Raw genomic sequence first — 22,193 nt, 5'->3', positions numbered from 1 at the left:
TTTTGAGTGACTTCCAACTTGAGGGGCTCATTTTCTGGCACTATATCTGAGAATGTTTCTCTGCTCTTTATAAGGTTTTCAGTGACTAAAATTCAGAAATAGTTCATCACTCTTTTTTTCCTATTCTAGTCTGTCTTTGTCTGAAAATGCATCTGAAACCTGTCCACCATGGGTGACCCTGCTGGTATTTAAAATACTGGAGTCATAGCTTTCAGAATCACAGCAACTCAGAATCCACCACAGTATGACAAACTGACAGATGAGTGGTGGCCATTTGAGAAAGGTAGTATCACATAAACTAAGTAAAGAGAATATTTTGAGAATAAAGAAATGCCTAATATGAGAAATGAAGCAAGGTAGAAAGTAATGACTATCCATTAAATCAAGTGACTAGGAAGTTACTAACCTCTCACAACTTTATTGAGAGAAATAGTGTATACATGAAAGACCTATATACATGCAACAGGCTGTGAATTTCATAGGATGTAATAGAAAGGTAACTATAAGCATGTGGTTATAAAAAGCTTCAGATAAGCGATAGCATGTGAGTGAGACCTTGAAGGAAGAATAGAATTTCTATAAGCAGTGGCTGCATACAGTCTTGGAAAGGACAAATATCCCAAGGTTTGGCTATAGTGTATACAGGGGAAGAGTATGTAATTGTTCTTAAGTTTGTACATATTACTACAATGATAGGGAATCATTGAAGGGTTATGGACTGGAGAAGCTGTTAAATCCAGTATCATTATGATAGATGTTGGAGAAGAGAAGAAACTAAGGACAGAAAAGCTTAATTAAAAAGAACGGTGTAACTCAAGCATGAGATGAGAAGGTCATTGACTAGGATGCTGGAAGGGGTATTGAAAAGGTTCCAATGTGGTGTATTTTGAAGCAATAATAATACAACTTATTAAATAATCAACTAGCTGTATGTTGGTGGTGGTGTTGTTAAATGCCATTGAGTTGTCAGATTTAAAAGTCGACCCTGTATAGGGTTTTCGAGGAGCAGTTGTCAGGTTTGAACCGCCAACCTTGTAGTTAGCAGTCCACTGCTTATCCTACAGCACCACACGAGGACACCAACTAGCTGTATAGATAGAATAAAAATATAGTGCTCAAGGGGTTCTGAAAATGGGTAATAAAAATAGATCTTTTTACCTAACAATGATACGTGTATCTGGTGTTAATGAAGTTAATATCTGAAATATGTCACATTTTGTTAGGTTAAGTAGCCTTTAATTTCTTTAATTAATCAACATTTACGCTTTTATATTAGTTCATCTGCAAAGTTCACTGTAGATTCCCTTTGGAAGGATGCCTCCATATGGAATGTCATGGATCTCAAAGATATAAGTGGTGCAGTACTGGAGCCTTTCATGGCCAAGGAGAGCCCCTAAGCACAGTACTTCTAACTGGGGGCAACAGAATTTGCCAGCAGTCCTAATATAGTCAGAGAACAGTATGTAGTAAATTCAGTGAGGCTCTGAAAGGCACTGAGAGGGTGACTGGTGTGTCTCATGCTCATATGATAATCCTCAACACTCAGGAGGAATACTGCCATTCATCCCAGAAGTGAAGATGAAAGAGGATTTTGTGAATTAAAAAAAAAAAAAAAATTTTTTTTTGTATCTTAAAACTAGGAGATTATTTCCTTGGCGATGACTAAGTTATTTGAAAATGTATGTTTAACTGTTACCTGGTGGCAAACTGAACTGTTAATAATTCTGAAATAAGTAAGAAGGGAGAACCAAAAGGTAATATTGCCCATTGTGATTATATTTTCAGCAATACTAGCAAAATACTCTGGTAACTGTGATTGTCTGAATTTTGTATTTTCTTTTCCTCTGCTTTATAGGAAAAAAAAAATTCTATAGTATCTGTGATTGTCAATAGGGTTTTAGAAGAAGAAAGATTGTACTATTGCACAGTGAATTAGTTTTTATTGCTCTTTAAGGATGTCTACATCTCAGCGTCTGGTTTTGGTATTCAGATGTTAAAAAAAGGAAAGAAAGAAAAGGATGGAAGGAAGAAAATGAAAAGTATAAGCCACAAGCCTGTATAAGACAGGCTTTTAAAAAAATGTTTTGGTCAGAGTGAGGCCTTATCCCTAGAGATGCAGCTCAGATTTATGCATCCTCTGTGCAGTTTCCTGACGGAGTTTTCTGTCTGTCTGATCTGAACAGATCAGCTATACAAAATGTATCTGGTCTGTAACAGACATATCAGTGGACACATACAGGCAAAGCTTGCAGTTGTCGTTGTACATGTTGTATGGTCCTTATGATGCATGTAAGTTAGGAAAATTGAAAGGTGAAAGAATTGCAAAGTATATTAAAATTAGAGACCCCTTGTGCTTGTTAAGGTGTGATACAGTAAATATAGAATTTAGCACAATGTTCATGGGACAAAGGATTAAGGATAACAGAATTAGGTAAAAACAACAACAGTAATTTTCTTTTTCACTACAATACTGAGGATCTTCTATAATAACCAACAAGTACTTAAAAGTATATTTTCTCAATACTCTGCATACCTCTTGTCTTAATTATCAAGTGCTACCAACACAGATAAGGAGCTCTGGTAGCGTAGTGGTTACGAATTGGGCTGTGAACCGCAAGGTCAGCAGTTCGAAACTACCAGCTATTCTGCAGGAGAAAGCTGAGGCTTTCTGCTCCCGTAAAGATTTACAGCCTCGGAAACTCTATGCAGGGTCTCTATGAGTTGGAACCAACTCCACAGCACATAACCACCACCACCACCACTAATACAGATATCACAAATGGGTGGTTTAACAATCAGAAATTTATTTTCTCACAGTTTAAAAGGCTTGCAGCCTCAATTCAGGGTTCTAGTTCTGGCTCTAGGGGAAGTGTTCTCTGTCTGTCAGTTTGGGGAAAAGTTCCCTGTCTCTTTTGAGCTTCTGCTCTGGTGATCTTTGTATTGCTTGACAGGTCTCTTCCCTCATCTTGGCCTTCTTAATTGTTGTTGTTAAGTGTCGTCAAGTCCATCCCAATTCATAGCAACCCCTGCATAGGGTTTCCGATGAGCGGCTGGTGAGTTTGAACTGCCAAACATGTGGTTTAAACTGACCTTGTGGTTGAGTGCTTGTCCTACAGCACCACACCAGGACTCTTCTTTTATATCTCAGATGAGAATGACTCACGGTTTACCCTACACTAATAATGTCTTATTAACATAGCAAGGTAATCATTCCCAAATGGAAAACTCACTGCTCTTGACTGAGTCAATTCTGACCTTAGCAACCCGACAGAACAGAGTGGAACCAGTCCATAGGATTTCTGATGCTGTCAGTCTTTATGGAAGCAGACTACCTCGTGTTACTGCCTTGAAGTGGATGGTGGGTTCCAACCACAGATCTTTAGGTTAGCAGTCCAATGTTTTACCCACTGTGCCACCAGAGCTCCTTCAGAAATATAGGACTTAGTACTTACAACTTATTTTGGGATGTCATAATTCAATCTGTAACATCTCAAGGTTGGTAAAGAAGAAAAACTCTACTCATTGCATAGTAGCACTTTGAGGTTGAGTTAGAGGGGCAAGATCTCTTCAGTCATCACGTGTAAAGGTGGTTTTGTTGCTGTTATGTGTTGTTGGTCAGTTCTGACTCATAGAAACCTGCAACTGGTGAGTTTGAAGTGCCAACCTTGTCGTTAGCAATCCAGTGCTTATCCTACAGTGCCATACTACGGCATGTTATATATATATAGTTGTGCGTTGGATTGTGTTCATTCATTCATATTTTTTATTCAGCAAAAAACTGTGTTTCTTAGAGACCCTGTGAGATTCTATGAATAAGACAGAAATAATATAACGTATGTTCCAGTGGAGGAGGTAAACAGTAACAAGGAAACCAATAAGCAGGAAAAAATCTGAGAGTATTAAAATCTGTCAAGAAGATAAACCAGCTTGGAGTGATGGGGTGATGGAAAAATGGAGCAGTTATACTAACCAAGAGTGGGAGTCCTCATTGAGAAGCAGACATTTGAGCTGATTCCTGGAAGAGTAGGGGTCATCTAAGGGGCTCTGAGACAGAGAGAGAGTTTGAATATTCAGCTAACAGAAAAAGGCCAGTATGGCTGCAGATCAGGATGATTAAGAATGGAAGAGAGCTGGAGATGAGGGCTGAAAGGGAGCAGGGCCTTAGAATACATAAGACTTGTTCTGGGAGGTAGGATATTAGAGTGACAACCTCTAGTGGACATAAAACTAGATTTTAAACAATATGGTTCTTGCTGCCATATGGAAAATGGGTAGTACGTTTAAGAGTAGAAGTAGGGTTGTTAAGTAAGTAGCTGAAGTGATTGTGTAGCCCACCTGGGTAAGGTAGATGTTGTTGTTCTTAAGTGCTGTTGAGTCTGTTCTGACCCATAGCGGCCCTATATAGGGTTTCCGAGAAGCAGCTAGTGATCTTGAACCGCCAACCTTGCAGTTCAAATGGCTTTGTAGTCTGGCACATTAACCCACAGTGCCACACCACAGCTAAAATATTGAAGACCTCTGATGTGGTGCTGTGGATTAATGCTCTCTCTGGGCTGCAAGGCCTGTTTGAACTTCAATGTTGGCGGTTCAAGATCACCAGTCAGCACTTAATAACAACAACTTCTTATAAACTAGGGGTTGGAAGGGTTTGGGAAAGATGATCCCTGAAAAGACAACAGAAATTGAGCAAAACTTTGATAGATGAGGTAGGAAGTAGGATGACACTCTGGGAAGCACGAGGTGAAAATGGAGATATCATAAATCTGGCATAGCTTTTCTGTTGTTCAAAGAATAGCAGAATAAACATAAATGAATGTAAGTTAGTGGTTTTCACACCAGAGTGACTTAAGAAGCTATATAAAAACTACAGGTATCCGAGTTCCATCCCCAGAGAATCTGGTGCACTTAGTGTAGGTTGGGGTTTCAAAGAGTTACACAGGAGTCCTGGTGTGGTGCTGTAGGATAAAGCACTCGACTGCAAGGTCAGTTTGAACTGCAAGATTGGCAGTTCGAACCCGCTAGCTCCTTGTTGGCAACCCTATACAGGGTTGCTATGAGTAGGAACTGACTCCATGGCACCTAACAACAACAAACTCATAGTAACCATGTATACAGGTCTTTGAGGAGTGGCTGGTGATTTTAAATAGTGGAAATAGAGATGACATGAATCTGGTACAACCTACTTTTTAAAAAGTTTTTACTGTGAGGTGATTGAAGGTTCAGAGCAGATCATCAATTTTACATTGAACAAATCATAGACTTTGTTTCGTCTCAATGATTACAATCTCCTCCATGTAACAACAGTTATCCCACTTCCTTCCTGTGGTTCCTATTTCCATTCCACCCTCCTTCCCATTTCCCATCCCTTCTCGACTTTGTCAGTAGGTAATGTTGCCCTTTTGATTTTGAATGGTTGACCATTCCATGGTGAGCATACCTTATTAGTGTTGTTGTTCCCTATATAGCTACCTACCACTTGGCTGAAAATTGGGCTACAAGGGTGATGTCCATGTCAGACATGAAGGCCATGGTCTCAGGTTCCTCCTGTCTCTTTCTGACTTTACTATAAGGCCAGTCTATACAAACAAAACTACAAAGCACTGCTATAAGAAGCCAAAAGAGACTAAAAAAATTAAAGAATATGCCATGCTCATGGATAAGAAGACTTAACATTGTGAAAATGTTAACACTACTCAAAGCAATGTATAGATATAATACAATTCCAATACAGATTTTAACTTTCTGTACAGAGATAGAAAAACTGATCACTAGCTTTATATGGCAAGGAAAGAAACCTCAGATAAGCAAAGCATTAATAAGAAGATCAAATTAGGAGGCCTCTTATGTCCTGATATAAAAATATACTCCACAGCCACAGTGGTAAAAAAAACAAAAAACAAAAACAGATACAGCTACAACAAAAGATACCTAGATTAATGGAGCAAAATTGAGACCCCAGAAGTATATAATCATCCCTATATAATCAGTTGGTTTTTGAAAAAGGGCCAAAACACGTTATACAGTGAAGAGTAGTCTCTCCAACAAATGGTGCCGGCAAAACTGGAAATCCATTTGCAGAAAAATGAAACAAGGCCTGTATTTCACACCATACACAAAAACAAACTCAATGTGGATTAAAGACCTAAATGTAAAACATAGAACTGTAAAGATCATCATCAAAAAAAAAAAAAAAAAAATAGGGACAAACTTAGGGACTCTAATATGGCATAAATGTATAGTCAAACATAACTAAAAACACACAAACTACAGAAGACAAAATAGATGACTGGAAGCTCCTAAAACTTAGACACTTAGGTGTATAAACAGATTTCCCCAAACGAGTAATAATAGAGTCCACACCCAGGGAAAATGTTTTTTGTAACATATCAGACAAAAGACTGATCTCTAAAATGTATAGAAAATGGTACAAAAAAAGTACAAATAACCCAATTAAAACATGGGCAGAATACATGAATAGACACATCACCAAAGAAGGCAGCCAAAAACCATAAAAAGAAATGTTTGCAATCATTAGCTATATCAGAGATGAAATATATGAAAGATGAAAATCAAAGCAGTAATGAAAGATCATCTCACCCCAGCATTAAAAGCAAAGTTAAAAAACAAAACAAAACCAAAAAAATCCATAAACAATGCTGATGAGTTGTGGAGGGTCTGGTACCCTCCTACATTGCTGGTGGGACTGTAAAATGCTGAAAGCACTGTAGAAATTGGTATGGCATTTCCTCAGAAATAGCAATACTGTACAACCCAGGAATCCCTCTACTTGAAATATATCCCCCCAAAATAAACACTATGACAAAAGTACATGTATGTACACCCATGCTCATCGCAACACTAGTCACAATAGTGAAAAGATGGAGACAGCTTAAATGCTCATCAGTGGAAGAATGGATAAACAAATTTTGGCAAATACACGCAGTTTGGAATGCTATGCAATGTTAAAGAACAACCATGAATCTGTGAAACACCTCATAACATGGATGAACCTGGAGAATACTATGCTGAGTGAAATTAATCAATCATAAAAGGGCAAATATTGTATGATCATTATTATAGAAAGTCAAGAAGTTTTTTTTTTTTTTTTTTTGCTGAAAGCAGCATTATTTGATGGTGGGAGGGAAGGAAGAGAAATTCACTGACTAGAGGGTAGATGCATGTTAACTCGTATCATGGGGAAGGCAATATACAGGAGCGAGGTTGTTAGAAAAATGATGAAGACAGGTGAAGGAAGACACAGGTCTTTGCACATTTCAGAGTACTATTTGACTTTGTCATCGCAAGCTGCCCTTTGTAAGAATCCTAGGACTTGAGCTTGGGAAAGAGGTCAGGATTGAAAATACTGATTTGAGTTATCTACATAAAGGAGCTCTTTAAGGCTGTAGGAAAGGTAGGGCCTTCCAAGATGTTGGATAGGATGGAAAAAGCCAAAGGCGCAGCATAGGTGAACAAGAGAATGACTTGGGAGAGAGATGGCATAACCGGAAAGTCCAGAGTATGAGCTCCTGAAAGCAGGAGGAATTGAAAAGACTACCTTATAAATTATTTCTTTTGTACCATCATTTAGTAAAGACGATTCCATTAAGATAAGGAGCTCTGGTAGCATAGCAGTTACGAATCAGGCTGCTAACCTCAGGGTCGGCAGTTCGAAACGACCAGTCGTTCTGCAGGAGAAAGATGAGGCTTTCTGCTCCCATAATGATTTACAGCCTCGGAAACCCTGTGCAGGGTCACGTTGAGTCAGAACTGACTCCACGGTACTTAACAATAACAACATTAAATTAAGATAAATCATTCCATTTGCGTCTAATTTTATGCATTTGATAATAGTTGTCTTTCTTGGTATAATCAAAGTTAAAATAGTGATGCTGGCTGCTAGAGTGGGATTAAAACACAACTGCAGCTTTTTCTTCATAATAATTTCTGAAATGTGCTTTTCAGTATGCTGAGCTATATTCTTTCCAGGGTATAAGTTAAACAATTGCATTAAAGTAAAATTCTGTGATAGCAGAATTTGTAACTGTGAAGTTTTGAAATATATCATTTGCTATTTGACCACCAGGTGGCATAAACATTACTTCTAAATTGTTCAGTGCATCAATAAGTGTGATTATTAATAATGCAAAATATCATATGTATTTATATACATATATGAGTGTATGTCTATGTGTGTATATATGTATGCATAGACGTGTGTGTGTGTGTGTGTGTGTGTGTGTGTGTATATTGAAAGTAGAATCAGCATGACATGACATTTTACCGTATATATATTGTTGTTGGAGTCCTGGTGTGGCACTGTGGGTTAATGCTCCATACTGCAAAGCTGTTTGAACTGCAAGGTCGGTGGTTCAAGCTCACCAGCTCCCCCTTGGAAACCCTATACAGGGTTGCTATGGGTCAGAACCGACTTAATGGCATTTAACAACAACATATTGTTGCTAGATGCCCTTGAGTAAATTCCGACTTACAGTGACCCTGTATAGGAGTAGCTGGTGAATTTGACCCATATATTATATATTTCTGTCACTTGATACATATACTTGGTCAAATACAATCTCTTCAAATGCACTAAAATTTCAGATACAATATTTATGTTTATATATATAAACATAATATGTTGTTGTTGTTGTTGTTAAGTGCCGTCGAGTCGGTTCCGACCCATAGCGACCCTGTACAGGGTTTCCCAGGGTGTAAATCCTTACGGGAGTAGAAAGCCTCATCTTTCTCCCGCGGAGCGGCTGGTAGTTTCGAACCGCTGACCTTAAGGCTCGCAGCCCGATTCGTAACCACTACGCTACCAGATGCTTATATATATGTATGTAGATTGTTGGAGTCCTAGTGTGACACTGTGGTTTATGTGCTGGATTGCAAGGTCAGTGGTTCAAGCTAACCAGCTGCTCCTTGGAAACCTTATACAGGATTGCTGTAAGTCGGAACCAGCTCAATGGAACTTAGCAACAACAATATATGTGTGTGTATGTGTACGCACAAACGCGCACGCACACACACACATATTGTCATTGTTGTTAAGTGCCATCAAGTTGGTTCCAACTTATAGCGACCCTGTATAGGTTTCCAAGGAGTGGCTGGTGAGTTTAAACATCTGACCTTCGATTCAAACTGACCTTGTGATCCAGCACATTATCCTGCAGCACCACACCAGAACTCCAAATATATATAAATTCACAAGTAACATATCTGTGACATCTCAGTGCACTTGAAGACATATTTGATCTGAGTTTTTGTTTTAACAGGTATTTTGCTTTTAATCTGACAACAGCAGGACAGGTATCAAGTAACAGAAATATCCAAATAAATAAGCTCTATACTTCTAGGGTCTTCTCTCCATCAGAGTCAGTTATAGATTTAACACACATGATGAATAGTCAGTAGTAGCAGAAGTAGGTTTAAGGTGCAAAATAGCCAGACAGTGAGTGATTTCCTTTGCCCAAAGAGGACAGACGTTTCCTACAGGATTTGATGCAAGGTTTGATAAATTGGTACATTTTGGGGGTATAATATAAGTAAGAGAACCGACTCGACGGCACATAACAACAACAACAATATAAGTAAGAAGAACCACAGGGTCAGCAGTTCAAACCCACCAGATGCTCCTCAGAAATCCTATATAGAATTGCTATGACCCAAAATTGACTCGACAGTACTTAACAACAACAACAATAAGTAAGAGCACACCAGTTAGTGTGAGAAACTTATGCAAGTACACATTAATGTGAAGCAGCATGGCATGTTTTGGTGAACTGTAGGTAGTTCAATACTGTTTTCACATAAATAGGAATTGGGGATAGAGATAAAGACTGGAGCTGTAGGCAAGGGTTATACAATGAACGCCTTTGTGGGGCTAGCAGAGAAACTTGGACTTTTTCTTGTAGTCTAAGAAGGCTTTAGAAGGAGCAGAGCAACAGGCTAGTACAGAGTGTGGCTTAGAGGAAGAAATAGCTAGAGACAGGTAGATCAATTGTTGTTGTTGTTGTTGTTGTTGTTGTTAGGTACCATCGAGTCGGTACCAACTCATAGAGATCCTGTGCACAGCAGAAAGAAACACTGCCCGATCCTGGGCCAACCTCACTATTGTTTCCATACTTGAGCCCATTGATGCTGCCACTTTGCCAATCCATCTCACTGGGGGTCTTTCTCTTTTTCTCTGACCCTCCACCCTACCAAACATGATATCTTCTCCAGAGACTGGTCTCTCCTGATAATATGTCCAAACTATGAGAGACGAAATTCGGCCATCCTGGCCTCCAAGGAACACTCTGGCTGCACTTCCTCCAGCACAGATCTGTTGGATTTTTGGCAGCCCATGGCACTTTCAGCATTCTCCTCTTAAGACCATAGCTTAAAAGCATCAATTCTTTTACAGTCTTCCTTATTCACTGTCCAACTTTTGCATGTATATCATGTTAATGAAAATACCATGGCTTGGGTCAGGCACACCTTAGTTCTCAAGCTGACATCTTTGCTCTTCAACACTTTGAAAAGATCTTGTGCAGCAGATTTGCCTAATGCAATACATCGTTTGATTTCTTGACTGCTGCTTCCATGAGTGTTGATAGTTGATCCAAGAAGAATGAAGTCCTTGACAACTTCAAGGACTTAGGAGAGGCTAATCCATTTGTTATCGTAAAAGATGATGACAGTGTGGGCAAAAGCAGTGAAGGTACAAAAAAATGGATAGATTCAGATGAATATGTAGAAAGTAGAATCAGCAAGACCTGATACTTCAACATATATGGAGGGTTGTTGTTGTGAAATGCCATCAGGTCGGTTCTGACTCATAGCGACACTGTATAGGGTGTCCAAGGAGTAACTGGTGAGCTTGAACCACCAACTTTGCAGCCCAGAGCATTAACCCACAGCACTACACTAAGGGAGAAATGAGTCAAGGATGATCCTTGACAGGTGGAATAGTGCTATCAGCCTAGCTAAGCAATATGCAGAACATGGAATTGTGTTTGTGTACAATGTATAAAGATGATTTATTCAATTTTATAAGCAAAATTTATGGGGCTTACAGGGTTGAAAGAGCTGTCTTGTAGATACTTGGTTTTGTGTGTTTACATTTGTGGGTGAGAGAAGGACTGGAGAAATAGATAAGGAAAAGAATCAAGAATTGATCAGGATGCAAATTTTTAGAGGACATCAGAAAATTCATGTATTATTGATGTAGGGCTAGATGTGTCTAGGGCAGAATGTGTGGCAGGAGGGCATCTGGTCTCTTGAATTAAAGATACTTGAGATATACTCTGAAATGACAAGTGGAGTTAAGATAGAACTTAAGCTGAAAAAGAAAAAAAGAAAGGTTAAAAGCTTGACTATTATAATAGAAAATCTATGAAATCCAATTTGTGAGCTGGAACATAGGACATTTCTGACAGAATCTGTAGTGTTTACTTATGTTATGGTTCCTTTAAAAATAGACTTTATTTTTAGGTTTCACAGTTTTAGGTTTACAGAAAAAAATTGTACAGAGTACAGAAAATTCCTATGTATATACCATTGCCTTGCACACAGTTTCTCCTGTTAATTAGCATCTTGTATTCTTGTTATGCATTTGTTACAATTGATATGTCAATATTGGTGCTTTATTAGTAACTGAAGTCAAAAGTGTACAGTAGGCTTCACAGTTTGTGTTATTAACTCCTGTGGATTTTGACAAGTATGTATTGTCATGTGTTCACTACTGCAGTATCACACCAAATAGTTTAACTACCCTATAAATGCCCTGTGCTCCTCTTATTTCTCTCTCTTTCTTCCCTTTCCCTGCATTTCTGGAAACCAATAATAATTTCACTGTCTCTGTAGTTTTACCTTTTCTAGACTCTAGTTGGAATTGTACTATGGTAGGCTAAAATATGTAGAGTTTTAACTTAGTAGTATATATTTAACGTTCTTTTTTTTAATCTCTGACTCATACTTCATTGTATACTACAGTTTACTTATTCATTAAGGGACATTTTGGTTGCTTCTAATTTTTTGACAAGGATGAATAAAGCTACTATAAATATTCATGTGTAGGTTTTTTATGTGGAATATGTTTTCATCTCATTTGACTAAATACCTAGTAGTACAGTTACTGGATTTTATAGTAAACTTTGTAAGAAGCCATTTCACTGTTTTGTATACCTATGAACTGTGAATGAAAGTTCCTGTTGCTTCATAGCCTCACCATATTTTGGTGATGTCAGTGTTTGGGATTTCAGCTATTCTAACAGGAATGTGGAGTCCTGTGTGGTGCTGTAATATAAGTACTAGACTGCAAGGTCAGTTTGAACCACAAGGTGCCGAGTTGGTTTGTATTTCAAGGCTGGTGATTCAAGTTTACCATTTGCTCCTTGGAAACCCTCTACAAGTTTGCTATGGGTCGGAACTAAGTTGACGGCACTTAATGACAACAACAACAAAGATCAATTATATTACGCATATTTTAGTATGCTTATTTGCTATCCGTGGCACTGCAGCATAAGCACTAGACTACTGAGTGAAAGGCTGGCAGTTCATACCCACTTCTCAGAAACCCTATACAGAATTGCTGTGAGTTGAAACCAACTCAACAGTACTTAACAACAATTTGCTGTCTGTGTATTTTCCTTGGTTACTGGGTTATTTATTGTTAAATTATAAGAGTTCTTTGTATATAAGAGGGATTCAAAAAGTTCATGGAAAAGTAGAATTAAAAGATACTGGGATTGTTCCACGAACTTTCTGAAGCCCCCCCCCCTTGTATTTTGGTTATGCATCCTTTATCAGAATTGTAAGTATTTGCAAATATATTCTGAGTCTTTGGCGTTCCTTTTTATTCTCTTAATACATGGAGTGTTACTGATGTCTTACCTCATATACTTTTGCATGTGACCTCTACTTTATCATAATTTATCATAATATATCTGTAATTATTTGTTGTTTTTGTTGTTGTTAAATGCCATTGAGTCAGTTCTGACTCATAGCAACTCAGTATAGGGTTTCTGAAGAGTAGCTTGTCGGTTTGAACTGCCAACCTTGTAGGTAGCAGTTTGGTACTTATCCCACAGCACAACACCTAGGTTCCCTGTAATTATTTAATACTTTATAAGTAATATTTATTGAGCACTTAATATGTGTCAGACTGTGCTTGATAGATGTGTGTGTTGTTTATTATATCTTCTAAGTCTAATGATAAGTATGTTAGGTAAGTTATATCTAATGACTTGGTGAAAAATTGTAGCCCTGAATCCCTTAAGCTCAATTAAAATTTAAGACAGATGCCTCATTTGACTTCTGCTCCACTTTAGTCACTTCTGGAAAACCATGAATTAGAGAGTTGCAGTACTGTGGCTTCATTTTCTCTTCCCGCCTTTGGGAATGATGCTTTCTTAGCCATGCACTGATATTTATGTAATGAAAAGTTGTCCAAGAAAATAAGTAGAATCTTATCTTTATATCATATTTATGGAATGTTTATTTAAAGAGACAGGGGCATGTTACTTTCTATTTCTCCATTATATGATACTCAAAGAAAGATGGATACGTCAAAATACTGTTTTTATGAATAAATGTCAGTTTTATTAATATTCTCAGAAATTGTAGCCAGTTAGTGCTTCGTGTCCTTGAAAATATTTCATCCTCTCTGAGTAAGCTTTCTTTTTTTCTATTTCTCTTATTTAATAAGAACATTTTTGCAATAGTACTTGTATCTATTATTTAAAGCATTATTCAATGAGTGATTTCTAGAATGGAAATGATGGTTTCCAAAAGAAATGGTATCTGTGGTGTCCACATTTTCAGCATTGGGAGTATATAGTGAAGGGAGTAAATTGATTATTGGTTATCAGAGGAATTTTATTGTTGTGTGCATTTGCTTGGTTCCGACTCATAGCGACTCTGTGTAGGGTTTCTGAGATTGGCTCATGGGTTTGAATTGCTGATCTTGCGGTTACAGGTCCAGACTTATCCTACAGTGGGACTGTGAAAAAAGTGATTGATTTTTTTTTAGTTTTGTGAGACATTACATTTTTATTGCAATAATCATTTCCTCACTCTGTCTTTCTCTACTTACTCACCTACCTACCTAATCTCTGTATCTATGTAACTGCTGTGGTTGTAAGTTTCCAAGGAGTTTGACCCTGGGTGATTATGAATATTAAAGAATGAAAGAAGATCTGTCAGAGCTAGCAACATTTTCCAGCATGAAGCACTTTTCCTCATAAGATGTCATGTGCAAGATAAGCCATTTATTAAGTAAGAGGACCACAAAAATCACAGGGGATGGGACCTGTGACCTTAGGAGTTCATAAACAAGTGAATAACATCTTATAGAAATTGATGATTACAACAGTGCAAGTATATGGAAGGTGATGTGGAAGCACATATGTAGCTTTGCTGTGGTTACAAGCTGATTGAACTTGGAATTGAGAAATTGGTTTCACTTGCTGCCCCTGTAGCTTTTCTGTCGTACTTAAAGTGAGCCTACATTTCCGTCTTGGTAATTGGTGGTGGTGGTGGTTATGCCAGGGAGACGATTCTGACCCTACACAGGGTTTCCTAGGCTATAAATCTGTACGGAAGGAGAAAGCTTCATCTTTCTCCCAGGGAATGGCTGGTAGTTTTGAACTGCTGATCTTGAGGTTAGCAGCCCGACTTGTAACCACTACACTAACATAGCTCCTCTTGGTAACTGGTGGAAATAATAATAATGTATCTTTGCAAATATTTGCGAACATTACATGGATTCTATGAAACCGCTTTGTAAAGTGAAATATGAATATAAGATTCTTTTTTTTTTTTTTTTCAGTATAAGAGTTAAGATATTTTAGTATTATAAGCCATATTGTATACAAATCTTAGCATGGTCCTGTAGAGTTTATATATATTTGTAGTAAAGTACTGATAAGAGGTCACTCTTCAAATTGTTTTTCCAAATTAGCATCTTTAGAAAATGTACCCTACACTTTTCTGATGGTATAGAAACAAAGCAGACAGGGAGAATGATAACCAGTCTTGAGTATTCCTGTCCACATAGAATACACAAGGGAGAACTACTCTCCAAATTTTTCCCCATCAGTGCATGAAAGGCACACTAGTGAGGAGTGAAAAACAGAAAGAAAAAAACCAGCTTTTTGCTTCTCAACATAGGAGCCGTGAGGATTAATTTTTAAGTCTTCCCTGAAATCACAACCCATGAAAGTCAGCTTACTTTGATAGAAAATTAAGTAGGTGGATGAACTATTTTAAATTGTTCACCATCTTAGTGGAGAACTGTGTTGAATTCCATGAAGAAAAATATGGTCTACCTGATTAATTATAATTCCTTCCCCCCACCCCTTGTTTTGTGAAGAATGAGGCTGTTTTAAGAATAAGTCATTTAGCATACTTTTCCTTGCTTAAAGTATCCTATTGGCTTAAAAGGAGTAGGCTGTCTTTGCTGTGTATAGAAATAGCCACTTGCAATTGCTGTGAGAGTTTGTTCTGGTTACCAGTACATTTGTGGATGTTTCATGTTATCCTCCTCAGTTTGTAGTGCAGATGCTGTAGTGATATTTACAAGCACATAATCTGTTTATTGTAGCGATTATAGTAGCCACTTGTTTGATAAACATACTCCAAATCAAAGCTCCTCTCTCTGATTCTGTGTAGTCAGCCTCTAGTTTTGTTGAAGAAAAAAAAAGAAACAAAATAGTTTTCCAAATAGTGTGGGGAGGTTAGGAGGTGTCACTTTCACTGTTTTATTTTAATTCACTATTCAACTAGGGATCCTGTTGTGGTCCTGTAGGATAAGCCCTGAATTGCTAACCACAGTTCAAACCCACCAGCTGCTCCTCGGAAACCCTATACAGCGTCACTATGAGTCAGAACCAACTTGACGGCACTTAATAACATTCAAGTAGTGGACTTCTGGTATGAAACCATAGAATAAGCACTGGACTGAAACCCATAATGTCAGCAGTTCAAACCCACCAGCTGCTCCTTGGAAACTCCATGCAGGGTTGTTAAGATTCAGAACAGACTTGACAGCACTCAACAACCACAGCAACAACATTCAACTAGTATCCCCTTATCTGTAACTTAAAGAAAAGATGAACTATGAGGTGAGGTCTCCTTTGATTTCCTGTACCCTGGGAGAAGTTTGTTGTTTTTTTACATCTTTACACATTCTCTAGGAAACCTGGTGTGGTGCTACAGGATACTGTGCTGGATCACAAGATCAGTTTGAGCCACTCCTCAGAAAACCCTACACAAGGTTGCTATGAGTTGGAACTGACTCTATGGCACTTGATAACAACAGATACATTCTCATCTTCTTTCCTTCAGTCTTGGGTGAACGTTTATTTTTGTATCTTTTATGTAGTAAACAAGTCTCTTTTAGCCTTATCATTGTAATTTTCACCAAATGACTCTTCCTGTTGGGTCTGAGTAAGACAAGGTGGGAGAAAGCACTGATACAGTGGTATGATTCATTTGTGAATCATAACGGAGTTAATTATGATTGTAAAAACTTGGAACTCTAAGGTGAGTTTAAAATGAGCCATCCCAAAAGTAGGATGGGGGAATCTCATAACCCAGAAGAAGAAGAGCCAATAGTGAAGCACATCCTTTGGACCCAGAGCTCCCACGGTACTGAGGTACTGAACCTCCTCAACACCGTGACAGAAAGCAGTGACACTGGAGGAGTGGCAGAGGAGCGAGCGGCAGCAGCAGATCTAACAACCAGAGAAGCATGTAAATCTCAGTGTCTTAGACAGGAGGCTTGCTTGCAGAGTAGGGTTTCTTCAGGCACTTTAATGGGAAGCGGGGAGTGGCTAGGTTTGCTGACCCATGGAGCTGTAGCCCAGTGCCTTTAGACCGAGGTTTATGGTGTAGTGGTATGTCCTGTAGGTATTTATCAGCAGTCCTAAAAGAGCTTTGTAACATTGCTGGGAAGAGAGAAGTCTACCTGTGAGCATGGTTTAGGAGAGACCGTCCTGATTAGAACTGTGCCCTGAGCATTTTCTGATCCTGCATTGTAACCTGTTAACTTCCTTAAGGAGCCCCATAATTGTTGAGTATGTTGTATGAGTTTTGTGTGGCCATCACAATGAATTATCAACCTAGTTAGTTGGGTAGAGAATGCTGTGGTGAGGGATAGCTGATGCCACATTTTTTTTTTTTTACAATATTGCTGAACATAATCCAACCACATGGGTCCTTGATTCAGGATTCTTTTACCTTGCCTAAGGCCATACTCTGGTACCGTAGTGGTTACCAGTCGGGCTGCAAATTTTCAGGTCAGCAGTTCAAAACTACCAGCTGTTCCGCAGGAGAAAGATGAGGCTTTCTGTTCCTGTAAAGATTTACAGTCTCGGAAACCCTAAAAGGTCGCTATGAGTAGGAACCAACTCTGTGGCACATAACCACCACCACCACAAGGCCATACTCTGCATGTTAGTCCTATTTTCTCTTCCCTATGTCTACTTCTTCATTTTTCCTTAGATTATGATTTTTTTTTTCTAATTTTTCATGCCACATTTATATGAATTATTACCCAACTTTTCTGACCCAGGTCTTCAGAAAAGTTGGTCATTCTTACTTTCTATCCATTGAATGCTGTACCTCTACCCACCAACCCTGACTGACCAAAAATATAAAATAAGACCACCAGTGATTTGTAATTGCCATTTCAAAAAATTTTTATTTATTTTATTTTATTTATTTATTTCTTTAATTGAAAGGAGCTCTGGTAGTGTAGTGACTACGAATCGGGCTGCGGACTACAAGGTCAGCAATTCGAAACTACCAGCTGTTCCGCAGGAGAAAGATGAGGCTTTCTGCTCCCGTAAAGATTTACAGCCTCAGAAACCCTGTACATGGTCACTATGAGTTGGAACCAACTCCACGGCACTTAACAACCCTTAAGGTCTGGTGTGGCACTGTGGGTTAATGCACCAGACTGCATGGCACATGACAATAATAAAAATAAATTCTTATTGAAGCTGTTTCTATGATTTCATAGCACCATTCTATTTTGATTCTTCTTATACCTCTCTAATTGTTCTTTCTCTGTCTCCTCATGACTTTTCTATCTCCAAATAGCCCTTAAATATTGATACTACTTAGGGTTCCTCTTTGTTTCTCTCTTCTGTTCCCTCCTGGTATGCTCCCTGAGGAGATCATAACTATTTTTTATAGTTTCATATACCACCTACTCACTGATGAATCCTGAAATGTATTTTCAGTCTAGATCTTTTCTCAAACTGTAGGTTTATGTGGCTAGTTTCTATGTTAACATCTCTACCTAGATTTCCCCCAGTTGCTTCAGCTGTTTACATGACCAAACCTGACCTCCTCATTGTCTCTCTTAAACCAGTTGTTTGTGGTGGTAGCACCATCATATACCCATTCACCTAATTAGAACCATGGGATGCTTTATTTCTTCTTCATTGCCTACATCCCGTCAATCACCAGACTTTCTTTCCTTTACTGTGTAGCTGCTAGTTTCATTTATCTCATCACCTGATATTCAGGATAGTTGTTGTTAAGTGTCGTTGAGTCGATTCTGACCTACAGCAACCCTGTATGGGGGTTCCAAGGAGTAAGCTGGTGAACTTGAACCACTGACCTTGCAGTTCAAATGACTTTGCATTCTGACGCATTAGCCTGCAGTAACACACCAGGACTCAGATTCAGAATGGAAGGATCTCTTAATTCATCTCCCTTTGTCTCATCATAGCCTCTTAACTCTGCCATTCGTATAATTAACAGCATGACATGTGAAATGAAGGTAAAACCATGTCCGTTTCTTGCATTATATCTTGTTAGTTCTTACCCGTGCCACCAGTGCTGATAACAGTATTCCTCAAATTTGATTTCATGAATATAAGCATGTGCTTGAGAAATTTCAATGGGAAATTTTCAATTTTGTAGGTTCATTTTACTGATAATAATTTTAAAATAAATAAAATTATGATGGTATGTGTGTGAAGGAATGATCTAAAGTTACTAGATTCAGCGTTTAATCATCAGAAATGTCGGATAATTTTATGGGTTATAAACATAGACTGAAGGATGAGTCCTGGTGTGGCGCTGTGGGCTAATGCACTGGACTGCAAAGTTGGTTTGAACTGCAAGGTTGGTGGTTCAAGCTCACCAGCTGCTCCTTGTAAACCCTGTACAGGGTTGCTATGGGTTGGAATCGACTTGATACTACTTAATAACAACAACAAAGGATTCTTGGTGGCATCGTGGGTTATACAAAGTCAGCAGCTCCATGGTAGAAAGATGAGGTTTTCTGTTCCCATAAAGATTTACAGCCTCAGATATACAGGGTCGCTGTGAATCAGAACGAACTCAACGGCCCCTACAGCCACCAAACAGATTAAGACTCTTGAAATCTATCTATGGAATCTATGACCTAGATATAGAGAAAGAGGGATGAAATGTATTTTAAAATGTACATGCATATAGTTTATATATATATATTATGTGTATGTCTGGCTTTTCAAAGTATTATCCAGGTTTGAAGACCACTCACTCTATAGCTACAGGATAAATTCTAAGGCCCTTAATATGTTCTTTAAGGTATTTTTGGCCCTCGCCTCTCTCTGTATATCTCCATCTTTACTTTTTGCCTGATACTGTTTGCTGGAGAATATCAAACAGCTTTTGGTTCCTCATATCTGTGCTTTTGTTCTTATTTCTTGCTGTATGGAATATCTGTAACTTCCTCCATTCTCCCAGCTTTTGATTTTGAACTTATATTTTAAAAATTAGGTCTAGCATTACCTCCTCTGGGATGTGCTAATCTAATCAGGCAAGAGTGTTCAGTGTCCTTATTTTCATAGTATCCTATTCAGATGTCTACCTCTAGAAGTGCATTATTGCTTTATGATTACTTGTTGACGTCTGTACCAAACCGTGACCAAGTTCAAGTATGGTCTTGTGGCCAATAGTTCATATCTTTAAGGTAAAGAGACTGGATACACAAATGGATAAATGAGAGATTGTTGTTGTTGTTAAGTGTCATTGATTCTGTTCTGACTCATAGTGACCTTGTGTAGGGTTTCCAAGAAACAGTTGGTGGCTTTGAACTACCGACCTCGTGGTTAGCAGTCTAGTGCTGGTGACACAACAGTCAGTTACTATCCTTTTCTACCAGTGAAGATAAAGACCTTTTACATGTTCAGCTTAAGTGATTTCTTTCACAGTTGTTGCTCTGTTCAGTTTTTACACTATTGTTTTTAAATATTTAGTAAATATATTTCATGTTTCACTGGACATCTTAAGTTAGAAAACGTGATGTTTAGTTTTTATATGAAGGCATTGTTATATATTACAAGGTGATCCATCTGTTCCTTTTCTGTTTCAGGAAACCTAGCTTCTCAGGAACTTAGAAGCTCTGAGAATGCATCAACTTTGCTGGAAGATTCTGGGTGTGACTTATCAAATGAGCAGCGAAGTGAACCTTCAGAGACATCCCAGCATTTTGTGGAAAGCTTTCCCCTCACACCCTTTCTACCACTGTCCATTCTGAAAACACGTTGTGCTGCACCAGAATACCCTGTGTCTTCTCACATGCAATTCATGCAGCATCTACTTAAATTGAAGAACTTGACAGAATCAGGCAGTCTGGAATCAGATTTAAGCCAGTTTGAAAATGACTATTCCACAGTATCTAATTCTGTTTTTCAGTTGCTGGATGGACTGATTACATTCTACAATAATCTCCAGATTCCTTTTTCAAGCTTTTGGTCAGAAGCTGTTTGTACTTTATCTCGGCTGTTCAATGTTTATGACTTACCTAACCATGTTCTTCAGAAGTGTTCCAAGAAGTTGGAAGAATTTGAGAAAACTCTACTACAGCTTATTTTAAAGAACAATCATATTAATCGGGTAAGTAATCTCTCCAATTCATGAAATAAGATGTTAATGATTTTAAAAAACAGTCCATTTGATCTAGTTAGACCTTCTTTTCTGGCCGTTTGCAGCTTTAATTTAATGTAATATCTTGCCTTTTGGCCTCTGTCTGCATTTGTTTTTCTTCATATGTCTATGTTTGAAGTTGTGCTTCTCTAATTTTAGTTACTTTCCCTATGTTTATTAATAGCCTTGGATTATCCTCTGTCCCTTTATTTTTTTCCTATGTTTACTTCCTTTTGCTCAAGCAATGCCGGTACTTTAAAAAAAAAAAACTACAAACACTAATGACTTTCCAACATACAATTATTGTGAGTGTTAAATTCCTCATGTTGGATTGCTTGTGTTGTATTAAATTTGTTATTTTTTCTCACGTTGAATAGGAAATGCCTTGAGGTTAAAGACTATGTTCCTCTTCTTTTGGAATTTTCCTTGCCAGTTGCATACTTCCCATAGACCCTCTGTTGATATAGGTTAAGTAACTAAATTATCTGAGGAACATATGAGACTTTGTTATGGTGTTTTTGTTTTATTCCCTTAGTTAATTACACTTATTTAGAAATGTTGACTCAGGAGTTCTTTTATAGCAAGTGACATTGAGGTAGCCTGAGATTTAATTTTTTTTCACTCTTGAGACACAGTGGAGTTTCTTTATTATATTACTGTAGTATCTTCCTCACTATCTGTTTATTTGTTTGTTGTTGTTGTTGTTAAGTGCCATCGAGTCAGATCCGACCCATAGCGAACCCTGTACAGGGTTTCTGAGGCTGTAAATCCTTATGGGAGCAGAACGCCTCATCTTTCTCCCGCGGAGCAGCTGGTTGTTTCGAACTGCTGGCCTTAAGGTTCGCAGCCCGATTCGTAACCACTACGCTACCAGAGCTCCAAATGCCTCCCATTTTGATACTTTTTAATTGACTACTATAAATAGCAGAGGAGTATAAAAAGTCTTTAAATTTACTGGCTGTCTTTCTCTGCAGGAAAAGGTTGTTGGTCATTATTCTGGTTAGTTGTTTACCTGTGTTTGATTGACTATGCAAAGACAGTAGGTCATAGCAAATTATAGACAAGATTACAAAGACTGGGAATTCCAGAACACTTAATTGTACTCATGAGGAACCTGTGCATAGACCAGGACTGAGCTGTTTGAACAGAACAAGAGATTCTGCATGATAGAAAATCAGGAAAGTTGTGTGTTACTGTTGTATTCTTTCACCATACTTATTCCAATCTATTTGTTAAGAAAATAAACTGAGAAATTGGATTATATGAATAAGAATGCAGCA

The 22,193-nt window shown here is 38.1% G+C and overlaps 1 protein-coding gene across 1 annotated transcript in view; it reads left to right on the top strand.

Annotated features, from left to right (window-relative positions):
• Window positions 1-22,193, top strand: part of MEI4 (meiosis-specific 4 homolog (S. cerevisiae)) — a 199,316-nt gene that overhangs the window by 34,228 nt on the left and 142,895 nt on the right. The window contains exons 2-3 of the mRNA XM_006874566.1: window positions 9,305-9,316; window positions 20,360-20,883. Of these exons, the coding sequence (XP_006874628.1) occupies window positions 9,305-9,316; window positions 20,360-20,883 (536 nt within the window). The remainder of the gene's footprint in view (window positions 1-9,304; window positions 9,317-20,359; window positions 20,884-22,193) is intronic.

The sequence above is a fragment of the Chrysochloris asiatica genome, unplaced genomic scaffold (genome assembly GCF_000296735.1).
Source record: "Chrysochloris asiatica unplaced genomic scaffold, ChrAsi1.0 scaffold00286, whole genome shotgun sequence".
Classification (NCBI taxonomy): Eukaryota; Metazoa; Chordata; class Mammalia; order Afrosoricida; family Chrysochloridae; genus Chrysochloris; species Chrysochloris asiatica.
This window is presented reverse-complemented; position numbering and strand designations above follow the sequence as displayed.